Source organism: Rhipicephalus microplus, chromosome X (genome assembly GCF_043290135.1).
Source record: "Rhipicephalus microplus isolate Deutch F79 chromosome X, USDA_Rmic, whole genome shotgun sequence".
NCBI lineage: Eukaryota > Metazoa > Arthropoda > Arachnida > Ixodida > Ixodidae > Rhipicephalus > Rhipicephalus microplus.
Window position 1 is genome coordinate 163,747,957 of NC_134710.1, and position 17,811 is coordinate 163,765,767.

General features: G+C 47.1%; 1 protein-coding gene across 1 annotated transcript in view; it reads left to right on the top strand.

Annotated features, from left to right (window-relative positions):
• The window catches only part of c11.1 (maestro heat like repeat family protein c11.1), a 235,084-nt gene that overhangs the window by 189,114 nt on the left and 28,159 nt on the right, over window positions 1-17,811 (top strand). Inside the window, exon 33 of the mRNA XM_037428500.2 lies at window positions 7,458-7,613. Coding sequence (XP_037284397.2) covers window positions 7,458-7,613 — 156 coding nt within the window. The remainder of the gene's footprint in view (window positions 1-7,457; window positions 7,614-17,811) is intronic.

Here is a 17,811-nt window from a genome sequence, read left to right on the forward strand (position 1 = left end):
GTCATTGACATGTGCGAACGCATCGATGCGAGCATGGCAGAGGCGGACTGCATCAAGCATATTTTTAAGGGTATTGCCGAGGACTCATTCTAGATGCTAATTTCAAAAAGCTCGGCTACTGTCGCTTAAGGTACCGAGCTTTGCCAAAGCTATGATGAGCTCCGCCGGCAACGTCTCGTCACCCGCTGTGCTGTCCCACATCAGGAATCGATGTCGGGCTTAACTCCCTCGCAAGATCTCGTCCTCGTCTCGCAGATCAAAGATTTTGTGCGTGAAGAAGTTGCCCGCCAACTCTCGCTCATCTCCGGTCTACCGGAGCGTAGTGCGCCGCTTAGTCCTACACTACAGACTATTATACAAGACCAAGTGTCTGAGGTTCTTCCTCCGCAGCTGGTGCCACCAGTCAATGCACCATTGACGTACGCCGAAGCAGCAGCACGATCACGACCACAGACGTTCCGAGCGCCGCCTTCACTGTCTGCTCCTGTTTATGCCACCCAGCCGCCACGATCTCCAGTCCACCGAGTCTCTAATCCATGGCGCTCTGCCAACAACCGACTGATCTGCTTTTCGTGTGGTCTACCTGGACACATCGCATGTCTGTGCTGCTGCCGACCACTCTACTCACGTGAAAACCCACATCTATATGAGTACGACCACACGTTTCTCTACACTTCAGACTCCGAATGGCACCCTCCTCAACCAAGCCATCGACCAGCTTCTGATCGCCGATCTCCTTCTCCACGTCGTCCCTCGCCCTCCCCGATGTGCCAATGTTCCTCTGCAATCAACGCGGAAAACTAAATGACGCAGTTCCCGAGGCAAGAACTGCATCTTTGCGCAAAGCACAAGCCCTCTTCGTTTGCCGCCGAATGTAATTAATGCTGTTCTTGAAGGTGTACCTGTACTTGCCCTTATTGATACAGGGGCCGCCATTTCTGTCATCGCCGAAAAAGCTTGCCGTTCAATTCGAAAAGTGAAGATGCCATACTTTGGTTCGTTTATTCATACTGCCACTGCACAGCCTGTGCAGCCTGTGGCCGCGTGTACCGCCAGACCTGTAATTCAAGGAATGCCCTACACAGCGCAGTTCGTATTACTCCCGCACTGTTCTCGCGACATCATTTTAGGTCGGGATTTTCTCTCCCATCACCAAGCTGTCATTGATTGCGCCCATGCCGAAGTCGTCTTTTGTCCCCTTGGTGATGCCCTACCTGCGGACGGTCTCTCTTCCTACGCGAAGTTGGTTATTAGTAACGACATCGAGATCTTCCCATGCGCTACTGTCTTCACACCTGTGTCGTGTTCTGCCGCCTTCCACGCTACCGCATTCTTCACTCCTTCTACTGCTTTCGTTCATCGCCACCTATCACCGCTCCCAACCGCTCTAGTTACTCTTCAAGGTGGTGTGACCGACGTGCCTGTGGGAAATCTGTTCCCATTCACGATCATGTTGCTTCGGGGCGAATGTATCGGCTCAATAGAGTAATTCAAAACCATCGTTACACTTGACGTTCGTGATGAATCATCGGAAATTGGCGCCCTTTCCTGTAGTTGCGTGAATGGCCCTTCCACTGCTGACATTTTCAACTGTGTCATCAATGAAGGCCTAAAACCACTATAAAGGTGTGAGCTTTTGAGCCTCCTTGACAAGTTTTGGCCATTTTTTGACGGCCACAATGCTACTTTAGGTCGAATGTCTACTGTATGCCACCTGATCGACACAGGTAATCACCCACCACTACGGCAGCGACGGTACCGTGTTTCGCTGAATGAACGCCGTGTCATCAATAAACAAGCAGGTGACACGCTAAAGCGTGGCGTTATCCAACTATCAAACAGTCCTTGGGCATCGCCGGTTGTTTTAGTTAAAAAGAAGAACGGCACGATTAACTTATGCGTAGATTATCGTCGTCTAAACAAAATAACATGAAAGGATGTTTATCCTTTGCCTCGGATCTATGAAGCCCTCAACTCTTTACAAGGCGCAGAGTTCTTTTCCTCTCTTGATCTACGCTCTAATTATTGGCAAGTGCTAATGAATCCGGATGATAAGTCAAAAACTGCCTTTATTACACCAGACGGCTTATACAAATTTAACGTGATGCCATTTGGCCTATGCAATGCGCCGGCAACATTTGAGCGCATGATGGACACTATCCTACGAGGCCTCAAATGGACCACATCTTTGTGCTACTTAGGTGATGTGGTGGTATTTTCGCCCGATTTTCCCACGCACCTTCTTTGCTGGGAACAGGTTCTACGCTGCCTCTCTGCAGCAGGCCTCAAAGTAAACTTGAAGAAGTGTCACTTTGGAGCATGCAAGCTGACCATTCTGGACATGTCATGTCGAAGGATGGCGTTCTCCCTGACCCCGCTAAGCTACGTGCTGTTCGCGAGTTCTCGAGGCCCGTGTCTCTCAAGGAACTGCGTAGTTTCATTGGGCTGTGCTCATACTTCCGCCACTTTGTCCGGGATTTCGCCTCGATCATGACACCTCTGACAGACCTACTTCAGGGAGACCGCAATCTATCCGCGTGCTCTCCAGCCTGCGACAGTGCCTTTTCAAAGCTCTGTAAACTGCTTACAACACCACCCATACTTCATCATTTTGATTCAAGCGCTCCCACAGAAATCCACATGGATGCTAGCGGTGTCGGTCTCGGTGCTGTACTCGCCCAACGAAAGCCTGGCTACCAAGAATATGTTGTTGCGTACGCGAGCCGCACTCTTACAAGAACAGAAGCAAATTATTCGTTACGGTTACTGAAAAAGAATGCCTAGCGGTCATCTGAGCCATTACAAAATTTCGGCCTTATCTGTACGGCCACCCTTTCAACGTTGTTACCAATCACCACGCGCTGTGCTGGTTATCCTTCCTCAAGGATCCCTCCGGACACTTGGCACGATGGGCTTTACGACTCTAAGAGTACGACATCCGTGTCATTTATCTCTCAGGCCAGAAGCATGGCGATGCCGATGCTCTTTCTCGTTCGCTTGTTTCTACTGATATTGCGAGTGTCTCCATCTAAGACAACTTACTTTCACTATCAGGACCCATCGACATGGCTTCGGAGCAGCGCAAAGATTCGTGGATTGCGTCTCTGATGGATTACTTCTCTGAAACACTTGGCCCACCCCCATCTCGAGCACTACACCGACAAGCCTCTCACTTCACCATCCGTGATGGAATCCTTTATTGTAGCAACTGCCAACCTGACGGCCGCAAATGGCTACTTGTCAAAGCCAGGCATCTCCGTGCCAGCATATGTGCTGCTTTCCATGGCGATCCGCAGTGTGCACACGCCGGTTTGTTTAAAACCTACGCAAGGCTACGTTTTCCGTTTTATTGGCACGGTATGTACACATTCATTCAATAGTACATTCGATCTTGCACAGAGTTCCAACGCCGCAAGCAGCTTCCTAGCCGCCCTACTGCACCAATACAGCCGTTACCGTGCTCAGTGCGACCATTCAACTGGGTTGGCATAAACCTTTATGGTCCTCTCCATACACATCAGCTGGGAATCGCTGAATTATTGTAGTAATACCATCTGACGAGATATGCAGAAACGGCCGCTCTACCAGCCGCGACGGCAGGTGACGTTGTCTTTTCTGCTGCAATGTTTTGTTCTGAATCACGGCGCTCCTCGTGAACTTTTGAGCAACCGAGGCCACGTCTTTCTCGCGGATGTTATTCAAGAACTTCTCGCTGAATGCCATGTGATTCACCGCTGTACTACCACATATCGCCCACAAACAAATGGCCTGACTGAACGTTTCAACTACACTCTTGGCGACATGCTTTCTATATATGTCGCCTCCGACCACACCAACTGGAATCTTATTCTTCCCTACGTAACATACACTTACAAAACGGTACCTCAAGCGACGACAGGCTTTTCTCCCTTCTTCTTACTCTATGGTCGAGAGCCATCATCTCTAATCGACACCATTCTCCCTTACCGACCCGACTCATTCGAAGGCACATCAGGTTTTGAAGCCGCTCAGTATGCGGAAGGATGTCGGCAAATAGCTCGTACCCTCACAACACAAGGACAAGGACTACAGAAACTTTGTCACGACGATGGATGGTCCCACTACCAGTTTTCGCCCAACTCTCTTGTTTGCCTGTGGGTGCCTCCCACTGCTGCTCCTGGTCCCTCTACAAAGTTTATCAGCAGATACCATAGACCTTATTGCGTCATAGAGCAAACTTCTGCTGTCATCTACCTTATCGAACCTCTCACGCCCACTGCGTACCTGCGTCGTCGAGGCCGCAAAATCGTACACATGGATCGGCTCAGACCGTATTACGAACCACTAGTCCTCATGACACCTTAGAACACCTACTTGGCTCCGTCTTCAGCGAGGGGGAAAATATGTAATGAAGAAGTACTGGGTCATGAAAAGCTCGGCAAACACATCGTCCGCGCTAAGCACGAGGCGCTTGGCCCGAAAGTTGTTGCTGCTTTCGCTGGGTAGGCCTATGCTCCTATCTGGTCTCAAATAGCAGTTCTGGCTGTCTGAGTTCTTCATGATACAACCAATTATGTCACGTGGAAATGAACACTGGCCCAGCAGATGTCAGTGAAATTGCAAGTGGCTTTCAGCTAGAACCTCCAGGTTTATTCCGGCTTCAATGTTAGAACCTGTGTGTGAAAACAAATCAGTTCTCAGCCCAGCCACTGTGTGCCTACAAGACACGCCATTTAATCCAGTGTTTAAAATTTCTTGGTAGTGTATGAAGGCCAATGCAGTACCTGATTTAGCTTTTTTTGCCTCGCCACGGTGGTCTAGTGGCTAAGGTACTCAGCTGCTGACCCGCAGGTCACGGGTTCGAATCCCGGCTGCGGCGGCTGCATTTCCGATGGAGGCGGAAATGATGTAGGCCCGTGTACTCAGATTTGGGTGCACATTAAAGAACCCCAGGTCGTCGAAATTTCCGGAGCCCTCCACTACGGTGTCTCTCATAATCATGCGGTGGTTTTGGGATGTTAAACCCCACATATGAATCAATGATTTTGCTTTAACCATTGGAACTACTTAAGATAAATCTTACTGAGGCACTTTCTGAGCTATAGAATACAGTTAAACCTGGATATAACGAAATTGACAAATTCTCGGAAAAATTCGTTATAAAGAGGATTTTGTTATATGCAGGTTCGGTACGAAAATTCAAAAAATAAACGTGCAAATAAAAAAAAAAGAAAAGGGGACTGAAGACACAGCTAACCCAAAACACTTATGTGGGTTTTTGCTGTCACCACCATGTTCCGTAACAAGTAACAAGTCCAAATTGATAACACCCCCCCAGCATCATAACTTTCACGAGCACATAAAAGCACGCCAGCCCTGCTGAAGCAGAGATCAAATGAGTTGGACCATCCCTACATCGGCTGTAAAATGCATAAGATAACATCTTCCATGTGTTTGAACTGCCGTCGAATTCTCAAATAGAAAGTAAAACATCCATCTTGAATGAGCATGAAACAAGCGGAAAAGAGAGGCGGGGAGGGGAGTCGCTCAAGTAGCTATAATGAACTTGCATTTTAAGGGCAGTCGCGATTGCTGGTGCGCTTGCTATCTCGGTGAGTATCAGTACGGTTTCAACGGGAAGGGACTGCGTGAAAAGAGCACTTCTCCCAGGAGCGGCCGTATTTGCTCGCACCAGCGTTCTGTATGAGTTTTGCAGATCAGCGCATAATCTGACATCCCCTCGGTGGTGGTGACATGGTTGTTTGAAATTAAGAAAAAGTCACAGTTTCACTACCAGGGCGAAGCAATGAATGCGATAGCAACAACTTGGAATGTAACGCTCAGAACCGCTAGCAGATCGAAACGTGCAGCAAGCTGCTCATGCACGAATGATGCACAAAAACAACATACACAGGACGAGAGCGAACTAAGAACGTTTACCACTCGACACTTAACGCGCTGTTTAAACAGAAACGAGGCATGAAATGTAATCACAGGTACAGATATGATTGCGAACTAACAAGTGCCCCAGTTGTTACTTTGCTGTGTTTGAACAGTGCACTCTTTTCGCAAATGGCGCCTGTCCAGTGAGCGAAGTGATCTTTCTGCATCTGGCAACTAAATGCAATCGTTCCGGTCAAAGTCGGAGCGCCATTCTTCTCACCGAAAGATAAGCAAGCGTGCACAAGCATTTAACCCCTCTCTTCCCCTCCCCCCCCCCCCAAATTGTGGGGCAAACCATGCGGGGGAGATAAGCGAGCATTGGTGCATAGTGAGGAGCTAGGCCCCAAGCGTGGGTGGCTTTTTTTTTTCTTGAGTTTTCATTTATACAGATACGTATACATATATGGTGAATGGCGGGGGCTGCAGCGAAAAACCAGCCAAGACTGTTAATATAATTGCTGTCGCAATAAAAAAAAAAAGCAAAGCTGAACGTTGTCGGGGGCCACATCTTGCGCACACGGTGTCAAAAGCAAAGAGCGAACGACACAGACACGGATACTGCAGAAAACTATTCGGTAAAGCTTCCTCCATATGCAGCGCAGCCCTACATATGTGACACTAACTAAAAGCGTGGCACTGCCAACGCACAAAATATGTTTTTTAAAATTTTCATAAGGAGTGGAGGGGGGGGGGGGGGGGGGGGGCACACCCGCACAGGCGCCCTCAGCGGCAGGAACCGCGGCAATGCCGGCTTGTGTAGTGCAGGCCCGCTTGCCCACCTCACGCTCACCTGTGTGCAATAACAAGCGCTCGCTCTCGCCTGGTGCGCTGTGCACGCCGCTGCCGCTTCGCACTTCGTCGGCAGCGGGGCAGCCGTGGCATTTTATGCCACATTTTGGCATAAAATTTCAAAATGTGGACCAAAATTTTTAGCTTGTCCATGGGGAAAATTCGTTATATAGAGGTTGTCTCCCGCTGTTACTTTGTTACATAGAGGTCGCAAATACATGGGCTTTTATGGAGCAACAGTGGGGAATAGAAAAACTTCGTTCTATCGAGGAATTCATTATATGGAGGTTCGTTATAAACAGGTGTAACTGTATTCAGTTATAAAATGTAATGTGCAGGCCTTTGCTGCTCGTACATTTATTTAAAACAGGAGAAATTGAAATGCTTTTTAGAGGTGGTAAATTTGCTGTACTTTTAATGGCATGGTGGCTTTTGTGTATGGTTCATTCAAAGTTGATGCCGTAGCATTTCCAATCGTTACAGCTTTTTCATTGAATAATATCTTTTAAAAATTGTAGTTGGCTCTTTTTGTTTGCAGAAATTATAATGTAATTGCAGTTGTCACATGAACTACCACAAAAACAATTTTCTTGTAGGCCGAGTGATTTTTCATGCATTTAAGAATTGTTTGTTGCTTGCTTTTTCATGCATTTAAGAATTGTTTGTTGCTTGCTTAGTACAGTAGTGACAATTTTAGATTTTAATATAATAATGGGCTTTTCATTTTTGTTATATGTATGTCTCAGGAAAAGTGTGAAGTGCGTGCAGCAGCGTTCAAGCTGTTCGGAGACCTGGCCCGCTTTGCAGAGGGAGAATTCAGAGATGCATTTGTGGAACAGGTCATCAGCAACGTGATCACGCTGCTTGTGCACTTGAATGAAGGAGACAAGCTTGTTGTAAAGGTCAGTGCTTTTTAGTTGCTACTAAAGATGTGCAAATATTTGAAATTTTAATTAATTTCATTATTCAAAGCTTGTTCTATTCGAAAAGTGCTTATTAGAATTTTCCAGAAAATTCACATAGGGCTGAATTTACATTAAACAGATTAATATTTGGACAATTTCAGATGTTATAGTTACTGATGATTTATGTAGGCTAGTTAAAGTAAAGCATCAACCATACATATCTGTTTGGTCACATTGTGCTTAGCAGTTACTGCATACTACCATTCAATGCATATTTATGATGCATTCCATGCTACTGGAACTGGCCATCTTTTACTGTAATCACTGAGAAATATGAAATACCAATGTACTCTGTTTCAGTCTGTGTGGTTTGCCCAGGCGACAGGCAGTTTTAACTGAGCTTTTTTCTGCAGATCTTTCTGAGAAAGTTGGATGAACTACGAAATTTGCAGGCATATAATGAAATTGGCTCGGGTAGAATGGAGTTTGTTGTATATCTGTCATTAGGAGAGCACTGTATGTCATTGTGTGTCATTGGCCTCAATCCTGTAGTGGACCTAAGACAGGTTGATGACGATAATGACATATTTGATATTAGAAGGCAGTTTCTTGCCTTATTCATATATCTATTTGTATTTGAAAACTTCAATATTCACTCGCTCTTAAAAATTGCCGACTGTTCTGCCTATTGATGCCACATAGATGTTGAGCTACAAAACTGAACGTATAATCTTCCAGAATTTATGAGTTAAAGGGGCCTTGCTACAGTTTTCTAAGTAACCATTCAATGGTTTCATTAAAGAGGTTTATTGCCTCACGAATTAACCACCGCAAAAAGTTTCAGAATCCGTCAAGTATTAGCGGAGTAATATTTGTCGTACACACTAATTGCTTTCTCTTGTCTCTTGCCCTGCCCTGATGAGTGCCTGAAAGCTAAGTAGGGAGGGACGGCTGCAGATGATTATTCTCACCCTAACTTCGTTACTGACTCTAGTTCTATCACCTGATAAGTGACTCACTTTCGCTGCATGCGTCAGCTAAGCAGGGCAGCTTGGGCCGTGTGCGCTAAAGTCACGAAAGGAAGGCAACTCTGTTTTTCGTTATTCATTTCAAGACTGGTTTGTTGCAGTTGGCTAGAAGATTGAAGGGTAAAGGGAAAGGGAAAATAAGAAGGAAGAATATCAGAGATGGTCCCATGGAGGCTGCCATGGAAAAGGTGCTGGCACAACCACTTCAGTTCCGTCGGCATTGTGTTGGTGTTCGGTTGATGTCCCTTTCATGACCTGTGTAATTTGGCAGCGATGGTAAGACCTGTTAGTTTTCTTCAACGGTGTCTGTCTGGCGGGCTGTACATAGAAGCCTTTGAAATTCTCAACAGTGGCACAGAGGAAAGAAGTGACGTCGCATGCTTGTCATGACTCTGAGAACTTTTGCTTCTTTTTACAGTAAAAGTTGTATGTGAAACGAAAAACCGTTCACTATGGAAAATTCTAAATGTCTCCATTGGCTGCTTCATTAGCTATGTCACTCCTTACGTCGCACGCAAGCATGCTCATCATTGGGAGCCCCATCAGCGATGTGGTTCATTCATTCGCAACAGTGCTGTTGAGCATACACAGCAATTATCAATGCAGTGACTTTGAAAAAGAGAAAAATGAAGGAACCATCTTTCAGTGGAAGTCACCTCAATAGCACTGCACAGAGATAGGGAGTGGGAAGGAAACGAATGTAGGTGAGAAGAAAAAGAGAGACAATGGGAAAGGAGATAATTTGGCCCAGCCCTGTCTGCGGGTGCACGCGTCGTCTCTCAGCTACAGTGTTTTAGAAGGGTTTAGTTCACTATATTTCAGCCAAGGAAAGCTGTCAAGCAGGTCGGCAGGCAAAGGAAAGATGTAAACAAATATCACGTGACAGGTTCATGCGGGCACGTAGCCAAGATTTTTTTCGGGGAAGGTCCAAAATTTAATTGTTGAAAGAAAGTGTTTTCATGGCAAATAGAAAGTTGCCCGGTAATATGCAAGGTGCTTAATTATTAGAAGAAAATAAGAACAAAGTGCAATGGAGCATAGGAGGCGAGTTAATCAGCATTGGAAAGCAAATTTTGGCACTGCAGTAAAGCTAGCGACCAGAAAGAATGCTTTCCTACCAAATAATCTCGACCAAGAAGCGCCATATAGCCAGTAATAGGAAAACAAGTGACAAAAAGAAAAAAAAGGGGGGGGGGGGGAGAATTCAAGGGATTCTGTTGCCAACTTACAGTGCACGAAAAACAAAAGTATCATACGCTTTCTCTGCTCAACATCTCACACTGTGTCTTAATAACAGGCCTGCGAGAAGATTGAGAGCCATTTTATGGCAGGAATTTCGAAACAAAGAACACACTTTTGCGAAGAGAATTGTACAACAAAGAACAAAAGTAAGGATGCTTCCTTGACACAAAGGAGGCAGAATTTTTACATCTATTTTAGCAAGTTTTAAGAATGGTATTGCGAATGATTTTATCATATTCTGTCCAGCTAGGATATATCTAACTCGAAATGGATAGTGAAATAGTTCAATATATTGTTACGAGAGCTCTATTGATCGGTGGTTCGAGAAGAGCTCCAGAAGCTCAACGGTCTCATTGTTAGCGGACGGTCTCATCTCAACGGTCTCATTGTTAGCGGAAGTTGTCGAGGAGGAAGTGAGACAGGCAGTCTGTAAGCAGCAACCACGAGCACAGCCGGTTCAAGCGTCGGTTTCGATGCAGCCCGCAGTCTTGTACGCCGAGGTGCAGGAGGCGCCCCTGTACCTTCTTTCGTCGCCCCTGGACCCTATTTCGCCTCAGAAACCACCCATCTGCCGAAACCTCAATTCATGCCGTCCCCAGCCGAGACGAGGATTCGAAAAGCTGATATATGGCGCACTCCTGATCGAATTTGGCTTTGTTATCACTGCGGAGAAGCTGGCCATCTTTACCGGATGTGTGAATATCGCCTAGCTGGACATCGGGGTTTTCCCATAAACGCTGCTTGTCCAAGGAATGGGAAGGAGTACTTGTCAACGCGTCAAGGTGCTTGCTCCTCGCAGCAACATGTCTCGGTCGACAGCGCCACTGAGGTATCGGTCGCCAAGTCCGCGCCCATCTTCAAGCTCTTCAAGGCGACTTCCCCAAAGCCCGCTTCGGGAAAACTAGAATCGGCGACCTGTGGAGGTAAGGCTGCTGCCGACACAAGAAAACAACCTCCAGAGCAGATTTAGAAACGTGATGATGGACATGAGACTACTTGCGGAAACGATAACATCGCTTCTGATTTGCCGGTACTTATAGACGGCTACGAAACGAATGCTTTGGTAGACACAAGTGCAGACTATTCACCATGAGCAGGGGGCTTGCCAGAACGCTGAAAAAAGTGCTGACCCCTTGGATAGGACTGCAAGTGTGAACCGCCGGGGGACACCTTATCGATCCGGCAGGCATGTGTACCTATAGAGTCGGAATACGAGGCTTCACCTGCGTCGCCAGTTTCATTGTCCTATCGGAGTGTTCAAAAGATGTAATTATTGGAATGGACTTTTTTGATGGCGAATGGTGCAGTTATAAACTTGCAGGAAACATGCGTCCCGTTTTCGCCGAAACACGCCGTCCTGACATTCGAGAGTGAAAAACGATTCAATGCGCTCCAGATTGCAGGCGATGATGTAACAGTACCTCCAAGATCCATCACCGTTGTCACCATAGGAAGCAATGTATACAACGGCTATGAAGGAATGGCAGAAAGCAATATTGGGGTATTACTCGAGAAAGGAATCTGTGCAGCAAGAGGTATTGTACGGCTGCGTGATGGGTGTGCAAATGTCTTCCTGACAAATTTCTGAAATGAGGTACAACCTCTTGCGAAGGGAGCTGTTGTTGGTCACCGGCATGATTATGTTCCGATTATGGATTTGAATTCGTCCGAGACTGCACCACTACAGCATGACGGCATAGGTTCCATACTCGCATCTATCCATATCGAAGCAGCCCTATCACCAAACCAGAAACAGAGAATCGAGAGCCTTATATGGGAGTCAGCCTCGTGTTTTTCCACGTCATCGAAAGTGCAAAGAACATCTATCACCAAACACTGTATCATAATCAGTGAATCTGTTAGACCTATTTGCTAAGACCTATTTGCCAGCACCCGTACAGAGTGTCACCAAAAGAGAGAGAAGTCATCAGAGGCCAAGTTGAAGAAATGTTTAGAGACGATGTAATTTGACCATCGGCCAGCCCATGAGCCTCACCTGTAGTGCTGGTAAAGAAAAAGACCATACTTTGCGCTTCTGTGTTGACTACCGAAAATTGATCGTCGTCACAAAGCGGGATGTCTATCCACTTCCAAGGATTGATGACACCCTTGACAGACTACGAGACGCGAAATTCTTTTCCTCTCTAGACCTCAACAGCGGATACTGGCAGATAGATGTGGGCGAACGAGATCGCGAGAAAACTGCTTTCGTCACCTTAGATAGGTTATACGAGTTCAAGGTACTCCCATTTGGCCTGTGTTCCGCACCCGCCACATTTCAGCGGATGATGGACACTGTGCTGTCCGGGTTAAAATGGCAGTCCTGCCTTGTTTATTTTGATGACGTGATCTTTTTGGCCACCTTTGATCAGCATGTGGAACGACTACGGACTGTGCTCAAAGCGATTAGTTCAGCAGGGAAGACGATAAAACCCCAAAAGTGTCATTTTGGTTTTCATGAACTCCTTTTCCTCGGTCATGTGGTTAACTCTGAAGGCATTCGACCTGACCCTGAAAAGACAGCAGCTGTAGAAAAGTTTCCTAGACCGAAGGATAAAAAGGCTGTGAGACTATTCTTAGGACTTTGTGCCTATTACAGAAGATTCATCAAAGATTTTTCGAAGATTGCGGAACCACTAACCCGACTGACGAAAGAAGACACGCCTTTCACCTGGACAAGCGAGCAAGAAGACGTGTTCAATGAGCTACGACGGCGACTCCTAAACCACCCCGTCCTTGCACGTTTTTACGAAGAAGTAGAAACACACACGGACGCGCACACATAGAGATTCAAACGGGCGCAAGCAATTTGGGATAGAGATTCAAACGAATGCAAGCAATTTGGGACTAGGCGCCGTCCTCGTGCAGCTGCAAAACAAAGAAGAAAGAGTGGTCGCATATGCTAGTCGCACTCTTTCGAGAGCTGAAATGAATTATTCGGCGATGGAAAAAGAATTTCTGACGGTAATATGGGCCATACGAAAATTCCGCCCTTACTTATATGGTAGACCATTTCGAGCAGTGAGTGACCATCACTCACTGTGCTGGCTCACAGGCCTAAAGGACCCTTCTGGGTGACTTGCTAGATGGAGCCTCACGTTGCAAGAATATGACATAACAGTCGTGTACAAGTCGGGTCGCAAGCACAGCGATGCCGATTGCCTGTCAGGTGCACCGGTGGAATCTGCACTTGTGGAAGATGGAGATGACTTTCCATTTCTTGGAGCCGTCAGCACCGTAGACATGACTGAATATCAATGATCTGATGCGGAGTTGCTTCAGCTGATCAAGCATATGGAAGGGCAACCATTGCGTGTTCCTCGAGTTTTCGTCTGGGGATTGTCATCGTACCTGATGAGAAACAATGTTTTATACAACAGAAACTTCGAGCACAGCAGGGAGAAATTCCTACTCGTCGTTCCTTCGGCCTTGCGATTAGAAATCTTGGAAGCCTGTCACGATGACCCAGTAGCAGGACACCTAGTAGTCAGTTGAACACTGGCTCGCATCCATACCAAGTACTACTGGCCAAAGTTACTGGCTGCTGTACAGCATTATGAGAGAACATGTAGAGATTGCCAGAGACGCAAAACGCCTCCATTGAAACCTGCAGGATTTCTCCAACCAATAGAACCCCCGAAGTCTCGGTTTGAACAAGTAGGAATGGATCTACTTGGTCCATTTCTTAAGTCATCATTGGGCAACCGATGGATAGTGGATAGTAGTGGCGACAGACTACTTAACCCGGTATGCCGAGACAGCCTCTCTCACCAGGGGCACGGCCATAGAAGTAGCTTATTTCTTCGTCAACAACTTTGTACTATGGCATGGTGCCCCAAAGGTGGCTATCACGGATCGAGGAACGACATTCACCGCAGATCTGACGCAGTTCATTATGAAACTTACCCACACATGTCATAGGAAAACAACGGCTTACCACCCCCAAACGAATGGGCTCACCGAGCAACTCCGCAGAACTCTGACCGATATGTTGTACATTTATGTTGACTTGGAACACCGTACGTGGAACAAGATACTGCCATACGCCACTTTCGCTTATAATACTGCTGTGCAGGAGACTACTGAAGTGACTCCATTCCAGCTAGTCTATGGTCGAATAGTTACCACACCATTAGATGCAATGCTGCCTGTAAGCGACAATACAGAGCACAAGCCTGACATCAGCGAGTTTATTCAGTGAGCCAAAGAAGCACGGCAGTTGGCACGACATCACATAAAACAACAACGCATTGATGCAAACCGTTACAAACTTCGGCGGAGAAGAGTCGACTATGCACTAGGCAACAGAGTTTGGATTTGGACTCCCGTGCGGGCACCTGGCCTCTCCGAAAAGCTTCTGCGGTGCTATTTCGGCCCTTACCGACTCCTTCGTCATGTCGGCTCCTTGAACTACGAGGTGACACCGGAAGGACAAGTGAGCTCATCAAGATGCCGAAGGACACGTTGATGCCATTCCCGAAGACTGCTGACACCGCCTCTACAGATGCAACGTTCACATCCCGATTGTAGTGCCTCGCTCGCAGTTGCAGAGTCTTTTCAACCGCTGTTGCCTCTGTGCGAAATTCGCCGATGTTCCGCGGGGGGCATCGAAGCAAACCACCAAAAATCTCCTGCTTCATCCCACGCGTCAGTTGCCGAAGTTTCTTGTCCTTGCTCATATTTTGATCAGACCGGCAAAATAAGCGGGACATGTCTTCGACATACATTGCGACGCTTTCATTGTTGTGCTGGTTTCTTGCCTGCAAGACAGCTTCAGCTTTTTTCTAACGGCTTGTGATTGGGTATGTGGCCAGTAGCTCCCGTCGGAAGTCATCTCACGACTGAATGGCACCTTCATGGTTTTCGAACCACATTCGTGCACTGTCCTGCAACACGAAATAAACGCGGTGGGGCTTCTGTTTTTAGGTTCATCTGTGTCAGTTGGCGACGCGCTCAGAGCCCTCCAGCCAATCCTCAGCGTCTTCATGAGGATCGCCATGAAATGGGTCGAGCATCTGTGGCTCATTGACAACGATGTGCGTGGCAGTGACTGGAGACAAAACGAGGTGTGTGGCAGCGGTTGGAGACGACATTTCGGTACTCTCACCGGAGATAGCTGGAGACACTCTAGGCTCTGGTGGCAGGGGGAATTCCGGCGGCTCATCACATAGACGACGGCTGGCGCGCTGATGAACTGGCGTGAGCTCGGTTGGTTCGAGTGGTCGTGGTTCCGGGCTGCTTTTTCGAAGTCCAACTGGGTTTGGGATCATTACCCAGCACCTCCATCAGAATTGTTACGCGCAATCCAGATGGTTTAAGAGTAATTATTTATTGGGGCTAACTTGTGCCCAAAAACTAAAGGAAAGTGTAGCAGCGTTCCTAACAGATGATCGGCAAAAGAATCAATCTGCGAGAAGACCTCGTGCGGTGCCCCACGTTTTTTACGTCAAAATCCTGTGCTGAGGAGGCTCGGGCTGTCACGGCCTTTTCTTGTCTCATCATCAGTCCGCTGGTCTCTTAGGGGGGTGCACGAACTTGCGCACGTAGTTTGAATACCGCCTCTGTCTTGCGTCAATATCGATAATTTGAAATATAAGATATGTGTATTTAGGGCCTAAATTAAAGCATTTCAGGGCTTGAAAATTGTCGTTACAAGCGCTAACATAACTATTTGCTCACATTATAAAGAAGAACAAGGTGTGAACTGCAAGTTACCACACTTTATTTCATATGAAAATAGTCCGTAAACTTGTCTTGCTTCTTGCATGCCATCAAGTTTTAGTCATCGTCAATATCATCAAAGCTTTTCAAATGGGCAAATTCAACTCCTTCTGCCGCATCAGTGATCATTGATGCAGAACGTTGATGCAAGCTTTGTAGTGTGGCAAAAGGTTGGTTAGCGTCGCAGCGAAGGCATTGGCAGCGAAGGCATTGGCATATTCATAACTGCACGGGTGCACTTCTCAGCATAAATGCAATCAAAAACAGCCACGTCGTCATCTACACCGATAGTCTCTCACTGTCCGAGATGGTGCCCGGAAATGCTGATAAGTCTCAGAATTCATTGAGGCAACGTACGCCATTGACGGCAGTCATGACGCACCCGAAATCATCACCTGGCTTGCAAGGAAAGTCAATGCCTTTTAGACTAAATGCCTGCGACGTGAGCTGAAGCGCTGGTTCCCGGCCCTCTCCTGTTCTCTCCTCCTGCTCTCCACCGAACAGTGTCCGCTGCAAGCACTCGCTGTGGTGTCTGCTTTAAACCTTCCAGCCTCTGAGATTAAAGCAATGTCTACTGCCGTCCCAGAGGCAACACAGTCGAGCCTCTGTGATGGCGTCACTTTTGAATCCAAGGGAAGTAGCAGTGTCAGCTGCGAGCGCTTCTTGGGGAGAAAGCACTGAACCACGAGGAGCCTCCCGTCCCCATAGGAAAGCGTGTGATGTTGCAGGCATTTTTTTCTAAAGAAGGCATTGGGAAAAGCCCCGCCGCAGTGGTCTAGTGGCTAAGGTACTCGGCTGCTGACCCGCAGGGCGCGGGTTCGAATCCCGGCTGCGGCGGCTGCATTTCCGATGGAGGCGGAAATGTTGTAGGCCCGTGTGCTCAGATTTGGGTGCACGTTAAAGAACCCCAGGTGGTCTAAATTTCCGGAGCCCTCCACTACGGCGTCTCTCATAATCATATAGTGGTTTTTGGACGTTAAACCCCACATATCAATCAATCAAGGCATTGGGAAAGTTTATGACGGTGCTTTGTTTGACATCGCTCCAAGCATCAGTTATAATTTTTTATCACTATGTGCAGGTCAACGTTCTGTTCAACTCCTGTATGAGCATTTATTAGGAATGAAGCGAGAAGTAAACAAGTCCACAAGGTGCAAAAGACAAGGCGAAGTTCCCACCGTTGACATGCTTTTGAGGCCCACATGCCATTGTGCGCTAACAAGGAAGAGAATGCAAACATTGCAGCAAGACGACCGAGTCACTTCGCATTCTCATTTTGGTGTCCTCGACAATCGGTCTTTTAAAAAACACTATGCCCGCACATTAAGGTCTGCAGATTGTGCATAAAACGTACCGGTGCACTTGCAAGCGCCATGCAATGAACCAGATCAGTGCAATAAAATAACACTGCCTTTTTGTCAGCTGGGCATGAAAAGGGATCGGAACTTGTTAGAATGGGCCGAATACTGATCAATATTTGCTAGGAAAAATGCACTGTTTAGGCTTTGGTGCAGCGCAGCGTTCGATATAGTGAATGTCCCACTGTGCGGGAGTTCGATATACAGGTGCACTGGTCCCATACTTTTGCATGGGAAGTTCAAAGGGATGTCTCAATCGTTCGATATAGCCAGTAATTCAATATATCTGAGTTTGATATATCCGTAATCGACTGTAGTAGAGGTCAATGAAAAAGAAGAAAATGAACATGTAGCCTGGCCGAAGAGAGCGGTTCACGTTACAAGTTTCATGCGTCACAGTTTCTTCATAAACACAGCAATAACTTCGACACTGACTTGTATCCAGTGAATGAGTGTTAGGGCCAGAACATTAAGCCTTTCCTCTGTCGTCCGGTTCCTCAAATACAGTTTCCCTCTTTTCAGTGTCTAGAAGCTGCATGATGCAGCAGCTGTACTCACTGGGAGTGTTGCCACTATCTTGAGGGGTGTGTGAATGTTCAGGAAGAGGGCTTTGTCGCATTCAGCTAAAGTGTCCGTTGCAAAGCGGGAAAATTCATCCTCTTGCATGGCGTGCTTTGGCAACACAAATTGCGAAATTCGCAGTGTTTTGCGATGGTTTGCAAAGCGCTTGTCGTGTAGCCGGCACGGCGACACGTGGAAGTAACCACGCTACACCACTGTACGATCCATGACACTAACCCAGTTTAATCAGCGAGTATCCTTTATATACACACGAGCGCAGTGGCG